Raw genomic sequence first — 27286 nt, forward strand, 5'->3', positions numbered from 1 at the left:
GATGTGTAAGTCACTCCCTCAGTTTCTTTTAACTCTCTGCTCAAGGGCCACCTTATTAGAGAGAATTTCTCTGACCATACTATTCTAAAACAACTTCCCTTCTACCTCACTATCAATCCCCTAACCCTGCTTTATTTTTCTTCTTTCTCACCTCCAACTAAAATGAGTTCCTGAAAGCAGGGACCTACTCTGTTTTATTGCTTTATCTCAAGCTTACATCATATGTGACACATTTGCTGAATAGAAGAAAGACATTTAAGTCCAGTTCTTGGTGGCTGGTTTTAAGAAGACTAATGATAGGGGCGCCTGGGTAGTTCAGTCATTAAGCATCTGCCTTCGGCTCAGGGCGTGATCCCAAAGTCCTGGAATTGAGCCCCACCGCAGGCTCCTCTGCTGGGAGCCTGCTTCTTCCTCTCCCACTCCCCCTGCTTGTGTTCCCTCTCTCGCTGGCTGTCTCTATCTCTGTCAAATAAATAAATAAAATAAAATAAAAGTAAGAGGACTAATGATAAGGTTATGATGTGCCCATAGGAAAGCCATCAAGGTCTAGATAGCTTTCATTTAGGGATCAGATTGTTCAGTGTAGATCCAGAAGAAAGGAGCAAGACCCCTGGGTTATAGGGAAGACAGATTTGGTCTAAAAGTAAGAAAGAACCTGATAGTAATTGCAGCTGCCCAAAAAGTATTTGATATTTCTCTAGACGCTTGTACAGATTGCATGACCACTTTGGGGATAATTGTAGAGGAAATAGAAGCATCTTATGCACATTAGATTATATTCTAACATTTCTTAGAAGTTTGTGATTCTGTTTTGACTCAATCACTGAGTTTGGTTATTCTTCAGTGCTGCTGGTCATATGTATCTATTATGTTAACATCCTAAATCAGGGGGTTGACAAATTGCATCTCCTGGGCCAAAGTTGCCCCATCACCTCTTTTTGTAAATAAAATTTTATTGGAGCACAGACCTGACATTTCATTTACATATTGTCTATGGCTTCTTTCACACCATAATGCCACAGTTGAGGAGTTGCAACAAAGACCCAGTATGGCACACGAGGTCTAAAATATTACTATGTGGCCCTTTACCAAAAAAGTTGGCCAGCCTCTGCCCTTAACCAATAAATTGCAAAAAAATAATACATAGCAATAAATAAATCTCTATTCAGTCTCCCAAATACCTCATCAACATCATCATCATTATTATTATTTTTGATTGTTGTATCAGTAAAGTTCCAACCATAATAATAGAAACCTCTCTGGATATTTAAATAGAAGGAATTTAATGAAAAAAAATTGGTTACACAGATGATGGAAGAGGCTGACAAGCCCATAGATCAGCAACAGCAGGAGGATGCCACCACTCCTCCCAGGGAGACCAAGGGAGGAGGTAGTTTTATCAGAGTCTAGGGGCTGGAATTAACACAGCAGAAGTTAGAATCACAGGATAGGGCCAGAGGATGGAGGGATGGGGTAAGTGTGGTGCTATTACCTGAAGTTGGAGTCACAAGAGATTCTACTTCTGCCTGTGATGCTGCCTGAGGTGGAGAGAAAGAAAAAGAAATATTCTGGCTTCTCCCAGTAGTGCCTTCATTGCCTGAACCATTGTCAGAAGTCAGCAGACACAGAAGCCTGGGAAATGGAGCTTGCAGAGTTTGTTCCCCTGTACCTAGACCCAACACCAGAACAGCTGCTAATAGTTATTCAGTTCTGCCCTAAGCCACATACAGAGCTAAACAGTTCACACGAATCTTCACCTAGGAGGTAAATACTAGTGTTATCCCCAGTTTATAGATGAGGCTTGGAAAATTAAGTACATTGCTAAAGGCCATGAGTTAAATAAAAGACCAAGTCAGAATTCAGGTTTGTCATACTCCAGAATTTTGCTTTTAGCCCTCCTGTTTTATAAATGAGGAAAAAGTTTGGCAAAGAAAAGAACTTGCAGGTGAAATGATAGGAACTCAGGTTACTCCTATTAAGTTTTCATATATATTCACAGAGCTAAAATTTTATGCTATTACTGTAGTATTTAGAGTTCAAAGGAAACTCCCATTCAGATGAAGGAGTGTCCTTACACCCTGAAACTATCACTGAGCAACCTTCTGTAGCCAGTGTACTCGGTAAAAGGGATTATTAAACTACCTAAGAGTGTTGAAAGAGATTAAATAGATAATGCATCTATAGACTTCTGAGTAGTGTGCCACAGAGCGGGTACTTGCTAAATACCTAGTAAATGCTAAGTAGCTGTTGTCATTGTTTATAATATAATATAATATAATATAATATAATATAATATAATAACCACCTGAGTGGTTATCACAGGAAAGAGTATAGATTAGAAATTTTATGAAATGTTATCCAAGTGCTTTATTAAACTGTAATATCCTCCTGTTTTAACTTTGCCTGTATTTAGGATATTCATTACAAGATAGTCAAGAATGAGATTTTTTGTTTGCTTGTTTTTAGTGAATAGTCCTCATGATGCCTTAGTTTGTTAATTCAGGGCTTTTTTATGTTCCAGTGGTTCTCTGTGAAATGTCATCTCCTCTTATTATTTCATAAGTTTCTTTCATCTAGGATGGCCTTTTTCCAACTATTCCCAACATACAACCTTCTCCTTCCTGTACCCATGTCTTTGTCTTCCTTCTTAATAGTTTTAACCCCCTAGAAATATTTTCTCAACTAGCTCAATTCTTATAATACTTTATAATATTATAAAGGATAATTATTTATAATACTTGTAATTGCAATATACTCAAGATTTTCCTTCTCCACAATATTTCCCTAATTAATCATGTGACACATGGATCTTTTACCTTTATGCAGCACCTATAGGCCCCCTGTGCCATGCTGTTGTGTACTCACCTCCTGAGACAGTGCTGCAGTTCTCCCACTTGTCTCTGGTTTCTCGAACTAGATTGAAAGCCATGCCTGGATGAATATTTAAGTGGTTGGTGCTTTACAAATACTTAAGTATTATTTGAAAACTTGTAGTTAGAGTTCACAGTAACTGTATTTTTTAAAAAATTGATGATGTTTGCTTAAACACTAGTCTTGCTACATGGCAGAGCTGCTGACAACTTTCATCCTTGAACGGGATTCCCTGAAAATGGCTAGAATGGCTTTTCTTTGATCCAAAGATTAACACACTGTGAAACAAAACACCCCGGAGGTGTGTCTGTCTGTATGATGCACTAGGTAGCCTATGGTAAACAGTCATTTTTCATTTTTTTTAAAGACAAGTAAGAAGGATGATTTGACAAGCAGAATCATTAGGCTTGATATTGCAGTGCCGAATTTTAATGTGCAGAAGTTATTTTAAAATACAGGGCTCACAATGGAATGCAGACCTGTTGGCACTGTTTTCAGAATTTGAGGCTTTGGACTTGATATGGTAGAGATTTGAACCACAATATACAGGAAGTAATGATGACCATGCGACTATTTGCACATTGTGTTCTTTTATTTTTGTACATGCTGCAAGGGACCATTTACAATATACTGACCTCAGAAAACTGTATAAAGTAAATGTGGAGATCCAAGGGAGGGTAGTAAAAAGTCCTAGAATGATCTCTGAGAGTTTAATATACTCATCATTTATTCACAATTAGGAATTTTATCTCCTGACGTGTTTTGTTTTTCCATATGTGGGGGATTTTTTTTCTGTCAGTGTATCAAAAGCAGTGATTGTTTTAGGTGCTAGAACTGCAGAACTCTAAAAGATAAGTCAAATTAGGTCATATTGCTCAAACACTGTGAAATGTTATACTTTTAATTCTTTGTGAACTTAAAGATTGAATTTAGGATGGCCTGTGGTATTTGGAATCTAGACCTAGCTACATTGGCAAGATTTTCCTTTTTTAAAAAATTCAGGTAAAAGAAGCATTCCAAACTTTTAAAAACAAATAACCTTCTCTTCACCCTCTCAACATCCTTCTCTCCTCCCCACCCAACACATGCACATGTTTTGAACCAATTTAGGATTTTATTTTCTGTGATGTTCATAGATTAAATGTAAATCCTAGTAACTCCAAATTCCTTGAATTTGAAGGTGTTTAGACTTGAGGCCTAGCATTTGCCCAGTTCATTCCACATCTTAAAATATGGTTTTTGTCAAGGCTAGACAGTAAACAGCTATAGTAGTAGGGATCCAAACCACACTTAATAGTGCTGAATGTTGTGTTACAAACCTGCCTCTTGATTCCTTAAAATAAAGAGCTGGGAGTAGCTGTGGCAACTGGACCTTAAATAATGTTACCAAAAGAAATTTTGTGTTTTAGTTTCTTCATCTAGTTTTTATGTGTGTTCATAAGGACGTACCTGATGGATTGATTGCAAAGTGGACTGTGACATGCATCTTAATATAAAGTTATAAGGAAACTAACACTTAATTTCATATAAATTACTTCAGTTATTCATTCTGTGGCTAAGATTACAATTCAGACACATCAGTCTGAATACTGCTGTAGAACAAGTAAATGTAAAGTAAATGCCAGAATTATAACTACCGCATCAGGCAGTGGGCAAATGTGACGGGTTCAGGCAATTTTAATTTTCGGGACATTGTCCCTTAGTTTTGGTATTGTTCAACAATCATACCATTTATGATTTTATTTTATTTTAGCCATGTCCTTTGGGGGCCCGAGATTTTCGAGAGAAACAGTGTGCAGACTTTGACAATATGCCTTTCCGTGGAAAGTATTATAACTGGAAACCCTACACTGGAGGTAATGTATAACCTGGCAGAGCATTCATCATGCTTGAGAGCTTTGCAAATATAAAAGAATTTATAAATACATACAAACACACACATGCATTCATACACATACTGAAACACTAAAAATAGTGTTTGCAAATCAAAGCAGGATAATGTTTACAGTACTATAAAGTTTCCCTATAATAAAGTTTATGTTAGTAAAAATGATCAGAAATCATTTATAAAAACCTAATTCTATTTAACAAGGTACAAAAGTCCTAGAAAGGATATAATTCCAAATAATGCTTTTCAGTTCTTGAGACTTCTTTGGGGTATATGGACATTACATTATAATCATTTATAATCATTGACTGTTTGGAATTATCACCCTGAAAACAACTTATAACAATATAAATCAACTCAAAAGTGGCTAGGAAACCCTGTATTCTTTCTTGGTCAAAGGCCAAGGATCTTCCCACAGATTATTATTATTCTTTTTTAGTGTTGGGAAACAGTTTTACCCTTTAATTTGGGCATGTATCAAACACTAATTGTTCAGTAAACACCAGAAGTTTTCTTGTACTCCCAAAATACAAATTAAATTTTGTTAAAATTTTCTCATAGAGAAATTGAATGTACTTTTAAAAAACTTTTTTTGTTTGTTTTTTATTCTAATATCTTACCTTGAAAAATTTCCAACAGAGCAATATTAAAAGAATTTTACATTGATAAGAGTCTACCATTCACATTATAATATACTTTGTTACATATCTAGTCGTCTCTCTAGCCATTAATCCATTTATTTTTTAGATGCATGTCCAAGTAAATTGTAGTCATTGCTATACTTTCCTCTACATACTTCAACACGTATAACATTAACCACAGTTCAATACTTATTCATTGTTTTTGAGGTTAGACTGTGTACAGTGCAATGCACAATCTTAACTGTACTTTCCCTGAGTTTTGACACATGCATACACCTGCAAAGCCCTATTAACATATAGAACATTACCGTACCTCCAAAATTCTTATAGTCCTCACAGTCCTTCCCAGCCAATAGCTGCCTCTACCTATTTCTTTCAAGAGGCAACCACTGTTCTGATATTTTTTTCCTTGCCGTAGATTAGTTTTGCTGGTGCCAGAACTTCATCTAAGTGAAATCATGTCATATTTACTGTTTTGGGCCTAATGTTTTTGAGATTCATCCATGTTATTGCATGTATGAGTACCTTATTCCTTTTTATTGCTGAGTAGCATTCCATTGTAATAACCAGTTTGTTTCCCCATTCTGCTATTGATGGCTGGCCACTTGAGTTGTTTCTAGTTTTCAGCTGTTCTGAATAAACTGCTGTGAACATTTTTGTACAAGTCTTTTTGTGAGCATATGTTTTCATTTCTCTTGGGTAAATATTTAGGAGTGGAATTGCTGGGCAATTGTGTAGGTGTGAGTTTAGTTTTAAAAGAAATTGCCAGATGTTTTTCCAAAATAATGTACCATATTACACTCCCACCAACAACATATGAAAGTTATGTTTGTTCCACGTCCTTGCCAACTTTTGGTATTTTCAGTCTTCTGCTGGTAGGTGTATAATAATGTCTCAGGGTAGTTTTAATTTACATTTTCTGATCATTGATTATGTTGAACACATTTCTATGTGCTATTGATCATTTATAAATGCACAATGAAATGTGCACAATGTGCAAAGAAATAAAATGGTAGCAATATTATGCTAGCACTACACTGACTGAATTATTTTAAATGCACTGTCTTGGACACAGGTAGTGTAAGTTCCTCCAATTTTTATCTATTTTTCAAGAGTTCTTTGGATATTCTAAGTGCTTTGCATTTCTTTGTAAATTTTAGAATTACTGTTAATTACTACAGAAAAACATGCTGGGCTTATGATTGCTCTCTTGTTGAATCTATAGATCAATCAAAGGGGAACTGATAAATTGACAGTATTTTAATAATTGACTTCAATAGTGAATTTATGAACATGGTATATATATAGATATCTATCTATATATATATGTTTTCTTTAATTTCTCTCAGCTGTGTTTTGTAGTTTTAGTGTTTGGTCTTACACTTATTTTGTTAAATCTATTCCTGAGTAATTTTTTGGAAACTATTGTAAATAAAAGTTTAAAATATATCGTTTTCAATTGCTTGCTCTAGTATCTAAAACTACATAGATATTTGTATATTAAATTTGTATGCTGTGACCTTCCTAAATTTACTTAGTTGTTCTCTTAGAACAAATATTAGTCCTAATAGTTGTTTTGTAGATCACTTAGGATTTTCTTGGTAAATAGTCATGTTATCTGGAAGTAGAGACTGTTTGTATCAATTGTTATGCCTTTTGATTCATGTTCTTGCCTTAATGCACTGGATTGGCCCTTCAGTACAATTTGTTCATGTATAATTATGGTATTTTTCTTTAGTCTGTTAATATGGTGAATTGCTTGATCTATTTTATGTCAAACCAACCTTTTATTCCTAGGATAAACCCCATGTGGCAAAGATTTTTTATCTTTTTATATGTTGTTGGATTTAATTTCTAATATTTTATTAAGGATGTTTGCATCTATTTTTTTAAGGAGTACTGATTTGCAGAATTTTTTCCTGTCATTTCTTTGACAAGTTTGGGTATTAGAGTTAACTCTGGCTTCCAGAAATAGAATCCCTGTTCATTTTGGAAGAGATTGCAGGATTGGTATTATTTCTTCTTTAGAATAAATTTCACTACTGAAACCAATCAGACTTGATATTTGTGGGGAAAAAAAAAATTATTACAAATTCAACTCCGTTAGGTAAAGGGCTATTCAGATTTTTAAAAATTTTTTATGTCTTCAAGAAACTTATGTTACTCCCATATCCCATTTCTTGACAGAAAATTGATCATAACATTCACTTACTATCCTGTTTAATATCTATAGGCTCTGTAGTGATATATGCTCTTTCATTTCTGATATTGATAATGCATATTTTCTCTCTTTTTCTTGATCAGTCTTGCTTGAGATTTATTAATTTTATTAATCTCTTCAAAGAATCAACTTTTGGCTTTAGTACTTTTCTCTATTACTTTTTTCTCTTTTATTAATTTTTGCTCTTATATTTATTATTTTTAAATTTGGGGTTTTTTTGCTTTTCTTCATTACCAAACTTGATTTTTAAAAAATTTCCCTTAGTTCAAAATCTTTTCTTATTTACATTGTGATTTCTTCTTTGACCCATGAGTTATTTAGAACTATGTAATTTTTATTTCCAAGTATTTGATATTTTCTAGATTTTTTGGTTATTGATTTATAATTTCTACTATGATCAGAGAATACTCTGTATGATTTAAATTTTTAAAGTTAATTGAGATTTGTTTTGTAATGCCATTTATTGTTCATGTTGATAATCTTCTATCTATACTTGAAAAGGATGTGTTTTCTGCAATTGTTGGATACAACGTTCCATAGATACCCATTGCATCAAGTTGGCTGATCGTGTTGTTTAAATCTTTTATATCTTTCTGATTTTTTTCTGCTGTAGTTCTTCTGTCAGTTACTGAGAGAAGTGTGTTAAAATCTCCAACTGTTATATGGCTTTGCTTTCTTTTTCTTCATATATTTCAAATTGCTTTTTATTAGGTACATATATGGTTAGGATTGTTTTGTCTTACTGTAGGAGGAAAATAAGTGTCTGAAATAATTTACAGATTTAATAATTAGCGTTTGGTAATTATGAGCTTAGTGAATTAACCCTAAATTCATAATAAGCTTTCACTGAAGGTAACTGGTAATGATGTGACCTTCCGTTTAGAGAATCATCTTAAATGTTTTCTCAAAATAATAGCAGTACTCTCCCCTCTCCTGAAAACTCACTGTAACTGAGTGGGGTGCCTGGGTGGCTCAGTTGGTTAAGTGTCTGACTCCTGATCTCAGCTTGGGTGTTGATCTCAGGGTCCTGAGTTCAAGCCCTCTTTTGTTTTTTTAAAAAAAACAAAAACCAGAAAACCTCACTGTAGCTAAGGAAGCTGAACACATCTTCAGTAATAAAAATGGGAGAAATGTATTCTTATTATCATCACATAGGGTAGTGGTCTAAGGAATACAGCCACAGCGTTTATATGTTCTACATGTCAAATACTACCTTACATAATTAAATAATGTTAAAAATGAGTAAACAAAACTCATGGTCTCTTTTTAAAGCCTGATACATAAAAAACTACATTAAATTCCAAAGCATTACAATAAAATATGGGGGAAAAACTGTATTGAGTAGTAATGAAAAAAATCCCAGTAAGGTTCACGGAAATTTAGAGCAATTTTATTCATGAGAATCTTACAAAAATAAATATAAATACCTTGATTATCAGTTCAGGAAGAAATTATTCTATTTATTACTTTGTTATATTTGTGCTCAGTAGAGCAAAAGGTATCATTAACTTAAGTCTCATAATAACATTTTAAATTATATAGAAGTTCTATAGCCTATACACATTGAAAATGGAAGTAAACATGGACTTAGGCCAGCGGTGGTAAATTGGCAGTTCAGGAACCAGTTTTTACTTACATAGATGTTTTAATCTCCACAGTATTTTTGAAAACTTTGAATGAGTTACCAAAAAGAGTTTTTATTTTAAAAATCTAGGTTTCCATCTTCTCATGAAAAAACAATATCTGACAATATTGGGCCATCTTCTTGCATTATACAACAATCAACTATAACAATGATCTCCTTTAATGGAATGTTCTCTCTAATTTACCATTGTCTCTATCACTCAGTTGGCTTGGCTCTTTTATTTCACAAACCTTCGCTGAGATTTGTACTTTCTACTGAGATTAAGCATGTCATTTTATCTTTCTGCTTTATTTTCTTTGTTAGAAACAGTCTTCTTTATTTCAAAGAGAAATTTTATCAGCACGATTAGAATACAACCAAAGTGTTTTAAACTTCATCAGATGAAAGTTGAACATAAAGTGTTTTTAAGTCATAATTTCAACCAGTAGTTGCATATTTATAAGTAGCTTTCTCATGCACTGTTTTGAATAAAATAAATTCATACATATTGCTATCTTTCCAATATACTATGAGATTATTATATTACTCTGCTTGTTTTTTTAAATTGCTACTGTTTATGCCTATTTTTCACATCAACCGTAAGAAATACAAATTTCAATAACAAAATGAAAATGATGAAGTTATGCTATTCACAAAATAAAATTAGGTATTGTTTTAATTATTCATGTTCAATGCTATATGTAACTATCTTTGATTTAGTAACAAGAATTATTCAAATTTAATGCTATAGTTAATTTTACCTTTCATTTGCTTATCTTGTAAAAACTTGTCTCTACTTAAAAGCCACATTCATGGAATATGATATGTTTAAAGCAGGTATAAGTTTAGAGGGTTTTTTTTTAACAACTACTATATCCCTGCTCGAAGTAGAGTTTTTTGTATCAGCTTCAGTTAACAAGTGACATATGTTGTAGAAATTCCCATTTGCTATATGAAGTTATTGTGTCAAGCCTCAAACTTTATTTTCTTAGTTTTTTAAAAAACTTTTTATTTTGTCCATTTTTTTCAACATTCAGGTACCTCCACTGTGATCCCTTTTGACCTATATTGTTAAATATATATTGGAAATACCTGAACATTTTAAACCTTAAAACTGTTCAATAGATCTTCTGTCAAGTTGCCCAAGCAATGAAAATAAATATGAAATTTTAGCAAAGGAGGAAAGAAACCTACACATCTGGGTATATAGTGAGGGAATGATGTCTTTATGAATTGTAAATTTACTGTGGTTAATGTGGAATCACTGTTTCTTAAAAGAACCACTCCATTTATTTCTTTTCTGCTGTATTTGTCCAGGTGGGGTAAAACCTTGTGCGTTAAACTGCTTGGCTGAAGGTTACAACTTCTACACCGAACGTGCCCCTGCAGTGATTGATGGGACTCAGTGCAATGCGGACTCACTGGATATCTGTATCAATGGAGAATGCAAGGTTGCTGCAATTATGAATTTTACTCCTTTTTTGGGGAGCTTTTGAGACTTTTGTCTTTTTTTCTCAGATAGTCACTCCTAATTAATACTATGCTCAGTTTTAATAAAGAGAGCTACATTTTAGAGAATTTGAATTTCCAATTAGGTTGACAATACATATAGTTAAAGGTAGAATAGCCCATTCATATTCAGACATCATGCAAATATGATTTATTTTGGTGTTCTGTTTATGTATGTAGTAATTGCTAGAGCTCTGAATATATTTTGGACTTTAATTTCTGTTATTCTGTTCCATTTATAAACAGATTACTAAGATGATAGGAAGAAAGAGGGAACAAGGATTCAGCTCATATTCATATGGCTACCACATGTTTTCATTGGAAGATTGTTTGATACATTTCATAGCATAATTTTTCCTCCAAGTGTGAAACAGCTATGTTCCTCCTACTTTGCCTCTTTTTGAAGCATTTTGAAGCACAGTGGTTTTCATTATAGAGTTAGTCTTTACCTTATTAAAGCATTTATTTTAGAGAACTAGCCAGACTAGTTGAGAGTTATAAGGGCAAATCCATGCTATTTTCCTAGACCTGTGTATAAATCTAATCATAATAACAAAAGCCTCAAAAACCACTGTTCTCATAACTTTTTTCCTTGTTTGTTTTTATTTTATATTAAAGAGAAGCACAAAACTAAGTCTCAAAACCTGAGAAAGAAAAGATAAAAATACTAACTGTTTTGTGTCATAATTTCTTGCAAAAGTTTCTGTCCTTCAGGCTACTTGATTCTCAGTGTATCTGATGATCCTGTGCCTGTGTGTTATTTCTATGACAGTATTAAAATGTTTTCGGGTAACAAAGACAAAAGTACATATTTTATTCAGAGATCACATGCCTGATGTCAATGGCTAAAGGTCATTATACAAATTCAGATGCCAAATATGTACCAAAAACATATAAAAATCCACATTTCTATGATTAAATTCAAAACTGAAAGGTAGAATTTCAGCTTCCAAGATCATATGCTTACATATCCTTGTTTTTATGGCAATTTTATTCAGCTGGTGGAAACAGGTGTTCATTTTTAAAGGTTTACCCAGTTTTGAATTCCACGACTAATCCTTGACACTAACAATTGGATATCCAAAAGAGCCAGTGGTTTAGAAAGGTCAAACCATAATGCTCAGTCAAGCCTCCTGCTGTTTATAACCCTGTGTAGGACAACATGGCATTTTTCTTAATTCTTGCATTTCTTGATTGAAGGTATAAATAAGAGTCCATTGCGAACAAATTATAATATTTTAAGATTTGGAGCATGGTATCTATAAATGAAGAAATCTAGGTTAGAAATACAAACATAACATTTTTGGGGAGTCAATTTTTTTTTTTCTTTAAACTTATATGTGGAGAAATGTTAGCGAAGAATTTACTAGACAGTGAAGGAAAAAGTGGAAAGAGGAAAATATTTCCTGTTTTGATTTCCTTTACTGGAAAAAAAAATAAATGAATAAGTTATATTTATTTGGTTAGTTATGGTTCCAAGAATTCCTCTTTATGACATACTGAATATTCTTCTTTGTTTTCAGCATGTAGGTTGTGATAATATTTTGGGATCCGATGCTAGGGAAGATAGATGTCGAGTCTGTGGAGGGGATGGAAGCACATGTGATGCCATTGAAGGGTTCTTCAATGATTCGTTGCCCAGAGGAGGTGAGTGTGGAGAGAGAATTCTTCCTCACACCTCTGATGTCCTGGGAATAGCCAAAACACTTGATTTCTTTCCCACCCCCTTCTTTTAAAATTTTTTATTTAGGTAGACAGTGTTTTTTCCCCAAGTTGCTTTTAGTCTCTTTAGTATTAAATATAGATTCATGTAAGATATTTTAAGGAAATATTGTTCCCTTTCTACTTGACTTCATTTAGCCATGTTTCCCTCAGATGGGAATTCCCACAGAGCATTGATGGGAGACCATGTGTTGAGGAAAAAAACCATGAACCAGTATTATACATGTTGAGGCTTTAAAGACTATCTTGAGATATTTTAGAGAAAAAGAAAAATACTGCAGATGGGTTCATGAACCCAAAGGGGAATTTGCCCATATTTCATAATTTATAAAGTGCTAAGTCAAAGAAAGATTGGAAGAACAAGGAAACTTATTACCGAATGGTTACTAAACACTCATTCTCTAACCAAGGCTGCACATGCTGCTTATTACTGGCTATCTTCTGTGTTCCAGGCTACATGGAAGTAGTGCAGATACCAAGAGGCTCTGTTCATATTGAAGTCAGAGAAGTTGCCATGTCAAAGAACTATATTGGTAAGTAGCATATTTTGCTAGATTTTTTAAATTACTGAGGAAAAGCAGCACAGTATCCTGAAGGAAAAGACATATTGTTTGGGTAGAACACTTTAATGGTAAAATGAAGGAAGTTTCAAGTTTTATAAGACCAACGTAAGAGCTAAACAAAAAATTAATGGTTTATAACTTATTCTTCACTGGGTTGGTTATTTGATTTAAAAAAATCAATTTTATTTAGATATTTATATATGATAAAATGCATTTATTGTAAGTGTAAGGGGCGCCTGGGTGGCTCAGTCGGTTAAGCATCTGCCTCCAGCTCAGGTCATGATCCCAGCGCCATGCAGTCGAGCCCCGCATTGGTCTTTCTGCTCAGTGGGGGTCTGCTTCTCCCTCTCCCTCTGTGCTCTCTCTCTCAAGTAAATAAATAAAATCTATTAATTTATTAATTTATATATATTAATTTATATATATATATTTATATATAATCTATAAATTTATTAATTTGTTTATGGTTTATGCTTTTGTGTCCTGCCTTAGAAATTTTGCCTACCCCGAGGTTGCAAATATTGTCTTCAATGTTTCTTCAAGAAATTATATTTTTAGGGGGCACCTGGGTGGTTCCGTCTATAAAGTGTCTGACTCTTGCCCACGCTCAGTGCAGAGTCTGCTTGAGATTCTCTCCATCTTCCTTCCCTTCGGCCCCTCCCCCCTCACTTGTGCTCTCTCTCTGTCTCTCAACTAAATAAAGAAAGAAAATCTTTTAAAAGAATATGGCCCATTTGAGTTCTTATGTAAGGTATAAGTAAGAGTTCAATTTTTTTATATAGATATTCAATTACTTTAGCACCATTTGTTGAAAAGACCATTTCTCCCATTGAATTACCTTGACATTTCTGTTAAAGATCATTTGAGCATGAATGTATGGATCTATTTCTGTTACTTCCCATTGATATATATATACATATATATATGTATATATATATAGGTGTCTATCCTTAAATCAAAACTATGATGTATAAATTAATAGAGTTTTCCAGGAGAATTCCAAAATAGGAAGCATTAGCATATCTAGGTCTTTTAGATTTCTGTATGCAGTTTAAAATAAACTTGTCAATTTCTACAAAAAGAGATTACATGGAATGCATAGATCAATTTGGGGAGAATTGCTGTCTTAAAGATATTATCTTCCAATACATGAAAAGATTTACCTGTATATTTATTTAAGTCTTTATATCTGTTCACCAGTGTTTATTTTTCGGGGTACAGGTCTTGCACCTATTTTTTTTAAATGTACCACTAAATATTTCATGCTTTTTGATATTATTATAAATGGCATTGATATTTTAATTTCATTTTTGAAAGATTTGTTGTTACATAACAATACAATTGATTTCTTTTTGTATTGACTTCACGTCCTGTGATTCTTTCAATCCATGAGAGTGGAATATCTTTCAGTTTGTGTTGTTTTCAGTTTCTTTCATCAGTGTTTTATAGTTTTTAGAGTACAGGTCTTTTACCTCCTTGGTTAAGATTATTCATGGGTATTTTATTCTTTTTGATGCAGTTGTAACTGGGATTGTTTTCTTTTTCTTTCTTTCTTTTTTTGAAGTTTTTATTTATTTATTTGTCAGAGAGACAGAGAGAAGCAGGCAGGCAGAGGGAGATGCAGGCTCCCCGTTGAGCAGGGAGCCTGATGTAGGACTCGATCCCAGGACCGTGGGATTATGACCTGAGCCCAAGACAGATCCTTAACCAACTGAGCCAGGCATCCCTGGGATTGTTTTCTTAATTTCTCTTTGAGCTACTTCGTTATTACTGTATCGACACACTACCAATTTCTGGGTGTTAATTCTGTATTCTGCAACTTTACTGAATTCTGTTATACTTCTGATAGTTTTTGGTGGAGTCTTCAGGTTTTGCTAATGTAGTATCATGTCATCTGCAAATAATAACACTTTTTCCTTACCAATTTGGATGCCTCTTATTTCTTTTTTCTTGTCTGATCACCGTAGCTAGGATTTTCAGTACTGTTGAATAAAAATGGTAAGAGTGGGCATCCTTGTCTTGTTCCGGATTTTATAGGGAAAGCTGTCAGTTTTTTATCATTAAATATAATGTTAACTGTTGGTTTTTCATATATGGCCTTTATTATGTTGAGATATGTTCCCTCTAAACCCACTTTGTTGAAAATTTTTACCATGAACAAATGTTGAGTTTTGTCAAATGCTTTTCCTGCATTTATTGCGATGATCATATGCTTTTTATCCTAGTGTTTCTTTTTCTTGATCATGCTAGTGAAACATTTGTTGATTTTACTGAACTTTTCAAAGAACAAGCTGTTGGCTTAAATGATTTTTTCTGTTATTTCTCCATTTTTCATTACATTGATTCCCACTGTTCTTTTTATTGTTTCCCCTTTTTTTTCTATTCACATTGTGTTTGTTATTTTTTAGCTTCTCAGGATAGATTATTGATTTAAAGAAGTTTTTTCTACTTTAAGCATTTCACACTGTAAATTTCCTGCTAAGCACTGCTTTAACTTCATCCCATATATTTTGATACATTGTATATTCATTACCAGTTTAAAATATCTTCTTATTTACATGGTGACTCATGACTTAGAAGGTATTATTTAATTTCTGGATATTTGAGGTTTGATTTCTACTGTAATTCTCTTATGAAGAGAAAACATACTTTGTATGATTTTCATTCTTTTATTGAGATTTGTTTGATGGCCCAGCATATGGTCTATCTTAGTGATATTCCATGTGTACTTGAGAAGAATGTATATTCTGGTGTTATGGGGTTTAGCATTCCATAAATGTCAATTAGATTAAACCAGTCAATAGTTTTCAGTCTTCTATTCTCTTACTTATTTTTAAGTGTATAGACATTTAAGATTGTTATGTCTTCTTGGGGTTCCTGGGTTTCTCATTTAGTTGAGCATCTGACTCTTGATTTTGGCTCAGGTCATGATCTCAGAGTCGTGAGATAGAGCCCCATGTTGGGCTCTGCACTGGACATGGAGCCTGCTTAAGATTCTCTTTCTCTCTGCCCCTTCCCCTCTGTGTGTGTGCATGCTCTCTCTCTCTCTCTCTCCAAAAAAAAAGAAAAAGAAAAAGATTGTTAGATCTTCCTGATATATTGAGCATTTTATTATAATCAAATATTCCTCTTTATCCCTGCTAATAATCTTTGACCCAAAGTCTGTTTTGTCTGGTAGTAATCTAGTCACCCAGATTTCTCCCAGATTAGTGTTTGCATGGGAAATCTTTTTCCATCCACACACTTTTCACATGTACGGGTTTCTGAATTTAAAATGTTTCTTGTAGATCACCTATGGTTGATTTCTGTTTTTTATTCTAACCATCTTTGCTTTTTTAATTCAATTTAAGTCTACCATCTTGCTAATTTTCTATTTGTTTTATGTGTTTTTTTATCCCTTTTATCTTTCTTTTTTGTCTTTAGATTAAGTATTTTATAGTGTTCCATTTGATCTGTACTAATTATTTATTAGTTATACTTTGCTTTATTTAGTGGCTGTGCTAGAATTTACAAAATTCTTCTTTGTCAGAGTACACCTTCAAATAATTTTACACCATTTTTGTATAATACAAGGCCCTTACAATAGTTTATTTCCATTGTCTCCTTCCATCCTTTGTCCTATTTTTTTTAATACATTCTATTTCTCTATATATTATAAACTGCCTAATACGTTGTTATTGTTTTGGTTTTAAAATGCCAATCATATTTTATAAAAATTTAAAAATAAATAAAATTATTTTCTGTTTACCTACTTATTTACTATATCTGTCATATATCCTTTGTATAGTTCTGAACTTCCATATATATATATATATATATCTTCTAATTTCTTGTCACTATATTTTTTTCCTTTAAAACCATGGAGTATATTATAATAGTTGTTTAAAAGTTATTTTTTGCTAATTCCATAATTTCTGTCATTTTGGTTCTATTTCTTTTACTTGGCCTTTTTCTTGGTTTGGGTCAGGTTTTCCTGTTTCTTTCCATTTGTGGTAATTTTTTACTGGATATTGTACATTGTGAATTTTTCTTTTTTTTGAGTCTGGATTTTGTTTTCTTCCTTTAAAGAATGTTAAGTAACTTGCAGATCTTTTGAGACTTGTTTTTGAGCTTTGTTTGGGTAAGGGCAGAGTAGCCTTTATTTTTGAGTCTGCTCAGCCCTACTAAAAAGGCATGGTTCTTTTTGGGTCTCTACTGAATGCTCTAGTGGTTGAAACTCTGAATTCTTGCTTTGGACATTTTTCAGCTTATCATTCCCTGGTAGTTTTTTGGTTTGGTTTGGTTTGGGGTTTTTTTTTGCCTGGCTTTATGGAATTTTATCCTACGCATACAAAGATTGCTATTCAGCAAGAGAGTCCCTCTTTCTACTCTAGATCTCTGGTCCTGCAAATTCCAACTATCTTGGCCTTCTCAATTTCTCATTTCTCTCTTTTAACTCAGTGAGACAACCATGCTTTGCTTGGGTTCTGCCATTTTACACTGACAGAAAGTGCCTCTACCACTCACCTTGTTTGTTTTATTCCAGGTATCACAATTCTGGGTAATGTTTAATTCAAAAGTTTTGTGGGTTTTCCAGTTGTTTACAGTTGGAGGGCAAGTCCAATACCAGTTCTCTCAACATGAAAAGAAGTGGAAATTTTATTTTTTTGATGTTTGATCCTTAAAGATAGATTTAGACTCTTCAGAAACCCCTAGCAAGACTTGGATGAGTTCTTATTCCCTTGGAAATATCCCCTTGACTTAAAACTTTTTAAAAATAAGACCACATCTAGAATGCTTCTTTAGATAGAACACTAGTATAATCAGGCTCTTCCTTCCTTCATTTAAGAAGAGCTCTTTATTGGGGAACCTGGATGGTTCAGTCAGTTGAGTGTCCAATTCTTGGTTTCAGCTCAGGTCATGATCTCATAGGTCATGGGATCAAGCCCCGTGTGGGAGGCCATGCTGAGTGGGGAGTCTGCTTGGGGGTTCTCTCCCTCTTCTCCAACCGCCATTCTCTTTCTCTCTCTCTCTCTCTCTCTCTTTCTAAAATAAATGAGTAGATCTTAAAAAAAAAACAACCCTCTATTTTTACACCATAATTTTCGGTTCTTTTCCACAACAGAAGACTAAACAATAATGTTTTTTTCCTTTGATAATGCTCTGTCCATAAAGCCACATCTTCCTCCCTTATTCATTCCTTTTTAAATACTTTGTGTTTTTCTGTACTGGTTATAATACCAGCAAAAGTGAGTTAGAATCTGTTCATTAAGTAGTTGAGAAAATGGAAAGTGAGAGCTAAAATTGAAGCAGTATTCAAAGCTGCCGGCGGTGTGTGGGGGGAGGGTTGTTTTTATTTTTGTTTTTAATATTTTGCTATATACAGTCTCAGCTGTCCTTATATAGCCAGAATACTTTTAATGTGCTAAATGAGACAGAAAACTACTGGGAGAGTTGAAAATAAAAACTTTAAGTTAGAAGAAATAAATAAAGAATCAAGTAATTCTTAAAATTGGTTGACATGTTCCTATCTCAAAAGATTAATTAGATTTATTTTTGCAATTAAATGAATTTTCACAACATATCTGGAGCCAAGAAAGTACAAGTAATTTGCCAGGCAGATAGGGTTGGGGAAATGGATATGGTCTGTAATATTAAGTACAAGAGGTAGAGGTCCAGAGAGTCAGAGACTCTGTGTGCCATGACCTTTTTAGTCCTTTTGGCCTGCTTATTCATCTGACCTGATAAAGAAAGCACTGTGTGTTTTTTTAAAGATTTTAAGAAGAATTTATTTACTTTAGAGAGAGAGAGTGCGTGCATGTGCTGGGAGAAGGGGAGAGGGAGAGAAGACTCTCTACTGAGCATGGAGCCTGATGCGGGTCTTGATCTCACAACCCTGAGGTCATGACCTGAGCCAAAATCAAGAGTCAGATGCTTAGCCAACTGAGCCACCTAGACGCCCCTGTGACAAAGGTTTTGAAGAAGCTAGCATGCTAACAAAAAATTATGCTGACATGTTTGTCATTGTCAAATCATGATCATTATCAAAATTATCATTTATTTATGGGAGTTTTTATATAGTATTGCTAATAACCCTTTTTCCTATCACATATTTTTTTAAACTTTTAAATTCATTATTTTCCTACAGAGGTTTAAAAAATTATGCATGCATATTTATTAGACTTATTCTTTATAGTTTCTGAGTTTTTTTTGTCATGCCTAGGAAACATTTTCATACCCCAATATTATTTTTAAGTTCTTCCATGTTTTCTTTCTAGCATTTTATTATTTAACTATGTTTACATTTAAATATTTACCTATCTGGCATTTATTCTTTCTGTCTTTTTTTAATTTTGTTTTTATTGAGGTGAAGTTCATATAATATAGAATTTAATGTTGTTTTTTTTTTTAAGATTTTATTTATTTATTTCGAGAGAGAGAGTGTACAGGGGGAGGGACAGAAGGAGAGAGAGAATCTCAAGCAGACTCCGAGCTGAGCCTGGAGCCCGATGCGGGACTCCATGTCAGAAACCTGAGATTATGACCTGAGCCAAAATCAAGGGTCAGATGCTTCACCAACTGTCACCCAGGTGCCCTGGGTTTATTTATTAACTGTTTGTCTCTGTTGTTCTGTCTGTCTGTGTGCCAGTACCACAAGTTCACTTCACCTCATATTCATATAATAATCATTTTAAGTTTTAGATAAAAAAGTCTGCTCCCTGCTCTTACTCTTATCCCCAATTATTGCTTTTGTCATAATTTCCCTTACTAGTTCCATGTGTTTATTCCTCCAGGTTAAACTTCCATTTCTTTTTATTAATATCATCATAAATACTTAATATCTTCTTGACATTCACATGGAAAATTACCATGTTAATTTGTACTTAAGTAAATAGTCAAGAATCCCATCTCTAAGTGGAAATGGAATGGGTATTCTTTGTACACTCCAGTGCAGTTAATAAGTGACATTGTGGTAAATGAAGTTTCAAACTTTTAGTAGACTGTGATTTTTTTAAAATTTTATTATTTATTTTTAGCTTTGAAATCTGAAGGGGATGATTACTATATTAATGGTGCCTGGACTATTGACTGGCCTCGGAAGTTTGATGTTGCTGGGACAGCTTTTCACTACAAGAGACCAACTGATGAACCAGAATCTTTGGAAGCTCTAGGTCCCACCTCGGAAAATCTCATTGTCATGGTAAATGTGTCTCTGCCACTTAACTTCTACCATTTGTAATCTGCCCTGTAAGGTACAGAGGGGCAGGCTTTATTATCTCTGTTTTACAGGTGGTAAAATTAAGGTTAATAAAGGTAAAATGGTTTACCCAAGGATATAAAATTTGGTAAGGTTAAGGCCATATTGCTCCTTCCATATGACTGATCTTTTCAATGCCTGCTTAAATAAAATTCTTATAACCAAACAAGTTGAGAGAAATGGCTCTAAATTACCCATGAAAATGGGAGGAGAAAATTCAATATAAGTGCATGTGTTCTACAGGTTATCTTAAATTTCCTATAAGACTTACTTTATGATATTTTCTTCTTCAAGAGAAATAATAAACGTCTGAATGAAGCCTCATTGTATTTTAATTATCTTCACCAGTTGTTTTCAATGGCAGGTTCTGCTTCAGGAACAGAATTTGGGAATTAGGTATAAATTCAACGTTCCCATCACTCGGACTGGCAGTGGAGACAATGAAGTTGGCTTTACATGGAATCATCAGCCTTGGTCAGAATGCTCAGCTACTTGTGCTGGAGGTAAGACACCCACTAGGCAGCCCACCCAGAGGGCAGATGGAAAGCAAAACATATTCTGAGCTATGCTTTATGTTTGCTAAAGAAGCTAATTGGAAACATTTCTTGCAGGTTTGCTTCAAGCTGTAATTTAGCAAAAGAAACTTTGCTTTAATTATATTATATTCCGTTTGTTTTTAACCTCATGTAATTTGTACAGATTTGTTGGTAAAATACATCTTGGCACAATGAGTGTCTCTGCTGGTGCTTCTCCCAAGACTATCTTGAAGGTGGGCTGTTTGCTTTTCGTGAACACATTCTTGGTAAAGAACATCAAGAGTTTTAAATAAGAAAATGAGCAAGAATCAGACGGCACAGATGCAACTTCTTGTAATGGGGGATGAGAATGTATGTCTGTGTGCTTGCGTGTTTGTGTTTGTGTGCTTGTGTGTTTCCCACAAACCTATTCAAACTCCCTTCTCCAGCCATCACAGTTAAGGGGCTATATACTGGGATACTACGATAATTCCTGGTGTCTGGGTCTCCGGGTTAATGGTGTATGCTGACCCCATTATAGTCCCTCAGAGAGGTAGCTGCTAGGCGGTGGTTGGTGATGTGTTGGTTGTCCCATGTGCGTTTTTCATGGGTGCCTTTTCCCCACAATTTACTCTATTCCTAATCCTCCTCCCTCTAGTGGCCACCAATGCAATTCTTTACCTCTGGCTGGGAGAGCAGGACAGTTGGCTTCCTTCAAAGCCAACACCCTTGCTGCTGCATGGACTGGTGAGTAGAAGTGCTGTGCAAGCAGCATCTTCCTTCTCTCTGGAGACTAAATGCATCGCCTCCACCGTACACCTTGGTCCCAATAGGCAAGGAAACAACCCTATCCCTCAGGCCTAGGCTGTGCTAGAGCACCTCACCATTCCAAAAGCAAAGATTGATTTTGAATAGTGATATTTAGAACGGGAGAAATAGAAATAAAGTGAATCATCCCATTTTACCCCATTTCCAATCTATTAACTATATTCCCTTTCTAAACTGCTCAGAAACATATGATTGGACATGGCCTTTACCCTATCTTGTCCTGTACTCATTGAATTTCTAAACACCTCTGATTCTTGAGGCTTGCATAGGAAGAATTATTTTCACAGAAATGATTATTATGTAATGTATTCAGTATTTTTAAACTCATTCAGAAATAAATCATTGATTATCTGTAACTCCAACTTTAGTAGTAAACACGATATAAAACATCAGCAAAGCAAATTAATAATAATAATAATGTCTTCTCCTATGTGAGGTGTCATGAAACATGGTTATATATAATTTGTGGCATATTTTAAAAGATCTCTAATTCCCATCCGTTTTATGTGTGAAATGGCTAGTGATTTATAATGTAAAGTTTTAAAAACTATAAGGCATTACTATGTATTTTAATAAAATAAAGGATATTTGAAATTAATTGTTCAAGTGAATGCCACTGTATTATATTTTAGTGGCATTTATACATATATCTTTCTTTGTTCCAATAAATTCATTTTTGTTCAAGCTATAAATTAACTTATCCCTTTCACATACCCCCCCAAAAAAAGCCTTCATGATAACAGTATATACATAATTCAGGCCCTGAAGTATAAGGTAGGATAAAGTTATTAAGGAAGAGCCAAAATAAAGTTTAGGAAATCTAATGAGGAAAGTCTAAATGTTGAGGATGATTAGCTTGGAGAAGAGAAGGCTGAGGGAAAGTATATTAGTATCTTCAAGTCTGTGACAGAATGTTGAATGAGAAATTCTTAGTGCCTGTTCGTCTTTGTACTGAAAATTGCTATATTTGGGGATGGTTTAGAAACAGTCTTATCTGAGGCCAAGGAGGGATTAAGTGAATTCTCAATGTTCCTTCTAACCTTATGATTCTTTTGTTCAAAAAGGAGATAGTCTGACAAATAGGGTGGGTGTTAGACCATGAGAACTGAATTTAGAAGAAAAGCTGTGATCTTATTAAAGATACATGAAAAATCTAAAGGAGTGTTATTCTTTTCCATAACACTTGCATTGGGAAATCATAATACAAAAATGATTTCTTGTAGTAGGGGATAAAACAAAAAGAAAAACAAGGAGGGAGAAAATCCCCTGGAAGGAGAATTTTCTCTGTTATTTGTACTTTTTACCTCTGTCCTGGAGCTACTAATCGTAGATATTTGAGGTGGTTCTTGAAACTGGAATTCTGCTCAGTTGTGCGTGATTATGACAGCAGGCATGAGGCAGTCTTGAGGCCATTGCCTTCTTTGGAAGAGAGATGTACAGTGCTTGGAAGTCAGCAGGGATAGTGTGAAGAGTTGCCATTTGGCTGGCTTGGTTAGTGGTTCTCAACGTGTGGCCACAGCAGTGGCAGCATCAGCATCACCTGAGAATTTATTAGAAATGCTACTTTGGGGGCCCCATCCCAGACCTACTGAATAGAAACTCTGGGTGGGCCTCAACAGTCTCTTTTAAATAGCTCTCCAGGTGATTGTGATGCTTGCTCAAGTTTGAGTACTAGTGATTTGGTTGACAGAGAAACTGAAACCTGGAGACAGAATCTATGCCCTCCTCACTGACGTCTGTGCATCTCTCTAGACTCACTTTGCATCTAGAACAATATCTGGAATATATTAGGTACTCAATAAATATTTATAGATGAGTGGATGAGCAAAAGGAATTAATTATTTTGGCAATTATTCACTTGTGCTAGTTTTTTCCAGTGTAGGAAATAAGAGTTTAACATTGTTAATTTTCTTAGAAGGTGGGGCAGTTTTTAATTGGGATAAAGTCAGTTCTTAATTGGAATATTTCACTCTCATCTTTCCAGGGTGGTGCTAGGTGTCTTGAGGACGCCAAAATTTTTTAAAATGGGAAAAGAGAGAACAAGAAAGATCTCAACTTTCTGTTGCAATCTCACAAGACTCCTCAGTGATCTCACCTATTACTCTCCTGCCTATGTTTTATTAGTGGCAAATAACAAACTTTGAATTTGGAAGCAATGTTGATAGCTTTCTCTTATGATATCTTTTAAGATAAGAAGTTTTGAGATTGTTTTTCTGTTGCTTAGCAGACCCAATGACAAATCTCATGCTGCAGGAAATATTGCTGGTGATTCAGTCTAAGTAATGGTCTTTTCTCTGAGTAAGTGATGAAACACTTCCTTCGCCTGAATAAGAACATTGAGATGCTGTGGGGTGTTGTCTTCAGGATAAATGTGATTTTTAAGATACAGTTGTGATTCTTCCTCTGAGAGAGACTCAGGCCCAATGAATTAAAACTTGACTATTTACTGAACCACTGTTAACTCCTATTAGAGTTTTTATTTCTTTATTCCTTATCTGGAGTGTTATACACTCTGTGATTTATCTGATTCCCAAATTTATATACTACCATTGTATTTATGATTAATGTGTTAATTGATAAAGCTCTGCTGGGTAAAAGAATATATTACTTTTGAATACAAAGCTTTAGGAATTTTTTTAAAGCATTTAGGCCACTGTGTCTTTGCGCTGCAACTTTTAAAATATCAAATAACAAATATTGGATATTTTTCCTTTGATATTAGTCATACATACTCACTTTTTACTCACTTTGGCTGGATGTATGGTCCTCAGATTTTAACATCAGAATTACCTGGATGTCTTTTTCAAATAAGATTGCTAGATTTTGCCTCCAATTTCAGATTCAGTAGGTCTGGGATGGACCCCAAGAATTTGCACTTCTAGAAAGTGTCCAGGTGATGCTGGTGCTACTGGTTCAGAAACCATACTTTGAGAAACATTGGGGTAGACACTTAGACTTCGTAAAGTAAATGCCTATTAAAATAAAGTGGCAAATCATTTGGGTAATAATCCATATTATGGTTGTAATCTACATTACAGCTAGTCTTTTTAATGATAAATGGTTCTACTGCTCAGCTATGTAATAATAAATAAAATGTTATCGTTTATAAAACATTTTCTAGTACCCTGTTATGTTTGATTATCATCAACAGCACCATGAGCCTAGGCATTGCTATTATTATTACTATTTTGTAGATAAAATCCAGGTGAAGTAACTTCCTGAAATCAAGACTTAGAAATGGAGTGTCTAGTGATTTTTTAAATTTAGCATTCTCTCTTAATGAAGATGGCCCTTTACCTTGAACAGAGCTTTCCTACCAGTTGGCAACCTCCATAGAGCAACATGATAAATCCCCAGTAAAAAAAAAAATCTCCTTCACTAGTTCGAAATTTTATTTTTTCAAATGCTTTACCTAAAGCCAGTGGTTCTTAACTTTGGTCGTACATTGGAATCACCTGGAGAACTTCGAAAAATTCTGATGATTGGGCCCGTGGCCCCAGAAGTTCTGATTTAATTTGTTAGGAGTGTGGCCTGGGCATCAGATTTTTAAAAACTTCCTGGGTAATTCTAATGTGCAGCCAAGGTTGAGAAATGCTGCCATTGAGGCTGATGGAAAGTTTATTTAGTATTCAGATAATTTACATTCAGATGCAAATGCCACTGGTAGCATTAACTCACATTTCTGTTATTAATTAGCTACTGGTTAAATAATGCAAAGATTAATGAGATTTATTTCTAAGTATTTGGGACAGGACATCAGCAGAGGGAATGAAAAATATAATAGAATGCCAGTTAATTTTGTAATTTTGTTTAGTGTGGCCATCAGCGTTGGACATGCCTTTAGAAAGCTTTTTTCAGTTTATTTACATGCTCTCTTTACCTGATGGATCATTTATAAGCATCTAATCAATGCTTTTAAAACTGACTGAAACTGTTATGTATTGTTTCTCAACCTTTTGAGTAATTGAATTTGTGCTAGGCAGGTTTTCCAAAGTTGTCCCTCTAATTTCAAATTTCTGTGGTACTTAGGGAGTTATAATGAATAAGTGGTTATAAACTCAACCAAGTTTAATTTAAACACACAAGTCAGAGGCATTTGGCTCCTGTTTTAACTCAACATTTGTGAAAATTGTAACTTTTTTTTCTCTTTGTGAGATGGTTCTAGGGAAAGTCATCTATTGTTTTAGGAAATTTGTTTCATTAGGGAATGAATCTCTGCAAAATGCAGCAGTATTCATGATAATTTCCTTCCCTGCCTTTCTGGATGTGCTTTCATTTCCAGCCATTTAAACCAATCTCTTTCCACCTGACGCTTCCCTCACCACTCCTCTTATTTGATGCAACCCATCTGCTTTAAAGCAAAGCTTTCCAAAGCCAATTAACTGAGAGTCACTGTACTGTTGCATTTGTTTGTACCTGTTCTGTTAAAAAGAAAATCTTAAGAATGCTTTATTTGTAATGCAAAGAAAAGTCAGAAATTCATAAATATTTTACATGTATTCTTTTTAAATTTATGCAGTTGGCTGTATTGACACCTCTTATTATTTTCTCTAATTTTTTTTTCTAGAGTTTTCTTTCTTTATCTTTGTGTAGAAGTACAAAAATTGCATACCAAAGAACTCATTTTTCTCAGGTTTCTGCTGACAAACCTTGGCATCTCTTTGTTGAACTTGCCTGGCAGCTCAGGGAGAAAAAGATAAGCTAAAACTATGCTTATATTGAGGAGGAGAAGGAAGAAGACGGGTTTATTTTTAGAGGCAATTTTGAATTTATTTGAAGATCAAAGTACAGATTTTTTGCATATATACTATGGGGTTATTCAGGAATGTTTCTGATCAATTGTTTTTGACCACTTAAAATTTTATCATTACTTTTTATTTCACATTTACGTAGCATAATTAATTTTTCTTGTCTGTTTCATGCTTATTTAGATGCTTGTTCTGTTTATTTTTCTTTTTCTTCCCTGGATGTCATCTTAAGCCGTGTGTGTGTGTGTGTGTGTGTGTGTGTGTGTGTGTGAATTGCATACAAACTTAAAAGATATTCTGTGTGTTTCTTCTTTCTAGCTAGGACAAATTTTTTTTTAATTCATTCTTTTTGTGATTTCACCTGATTCATCTGGATTCTTATGCATATTGGAACTGGTTTCTATTCCTTAATATTTTTAGGATGCTTTACATAGTTTCTGACTACTATTTTGCATTTTCCTGATGTAGGCCCATATTTTTCAAACCGCAGCACGGTGCCCCAGAATACTGCAGCAGACTCACAAAAGACACAGCAGAAACATAGTGACATCGGTCAATTAACACACTGATTATTACTAAGTTGTTTGGACCTAACTACTTAATAAGTAAAACTCTTAGATATTTTTTTTCTGCCTAGGAGGGCTGTGAAAAAATTACTGAGAAATTAAATGTGTCATGAACGAGGAAAGTTTGAGAACTCTTGATTTAAGGTAAAATGAGTATCATTAAAGTAGATAAAAATTATTCCTCTCCTTTTCTTCCAATAGATGTTGAATTGCATTTCATAAAAGGAAAAAGGTGCATATAAACTCCTTAATCAGGGTCTGGGTGATGTTCAGAGTTTAAAATCAGAGCCTCTTCTGTACTTCCAGTTAAGGAACTAGAGGTCTTGAATACTGTGTAAACTTTTCCTTCATAT

At 34.2% G+C, this 27286-nt stretch overlaps 1 protein-coding gene across 1 annotated transcript in view; it reads left to right on the plus strand.

Annotated features, from left to right (window-relative positions):
• The window catches only part of ADAMTS6 (ADAM metallopeptidase with thrombospondin type 1 motif 6), a 290816-nt gene that overhangs the window by 217704 nt on the left and 45826 nt on the right, over positions 1–27286 (plus strand). The window contains exons 15-20 of the mRNA XM_045794264.2: positions 4625–4727; positions 10563–10696; positions 12278–12401; positions 12929–13009; positions 20056–20219; positions 20641–20779. Of these exons, the coding sequence (XP_045650220.2) occupies positions 4625–4727; positions 10563–10696; positions 12278–12401; positions 12929–13009; positions 20056–20219; positions 20641–20779 (745 nt within the window). The remainder of the gene's footprint in view (positions 1–4624; positions 4728–10562; positions 10697–12277; positions 12402–12928; positions 13010–20055; positions 20220–20640; positions 20780–27286) is intronic.

Source organism: Ursus americanus, chromosome 5 (assembly GCF_024610735.1).
Source record: "Ursus americanus isolate L20-20 chromosome 5, mUrsAme1.1.p, whole genome shotgun sequence".
In the NCBI taxonomy this organism is placed as follows: domain Eukaryota; kingdom Metazoa; phylum Chordata; class Mammalia; order Carnivora; family Ursidae; genus Ursus; species Ursus americanus.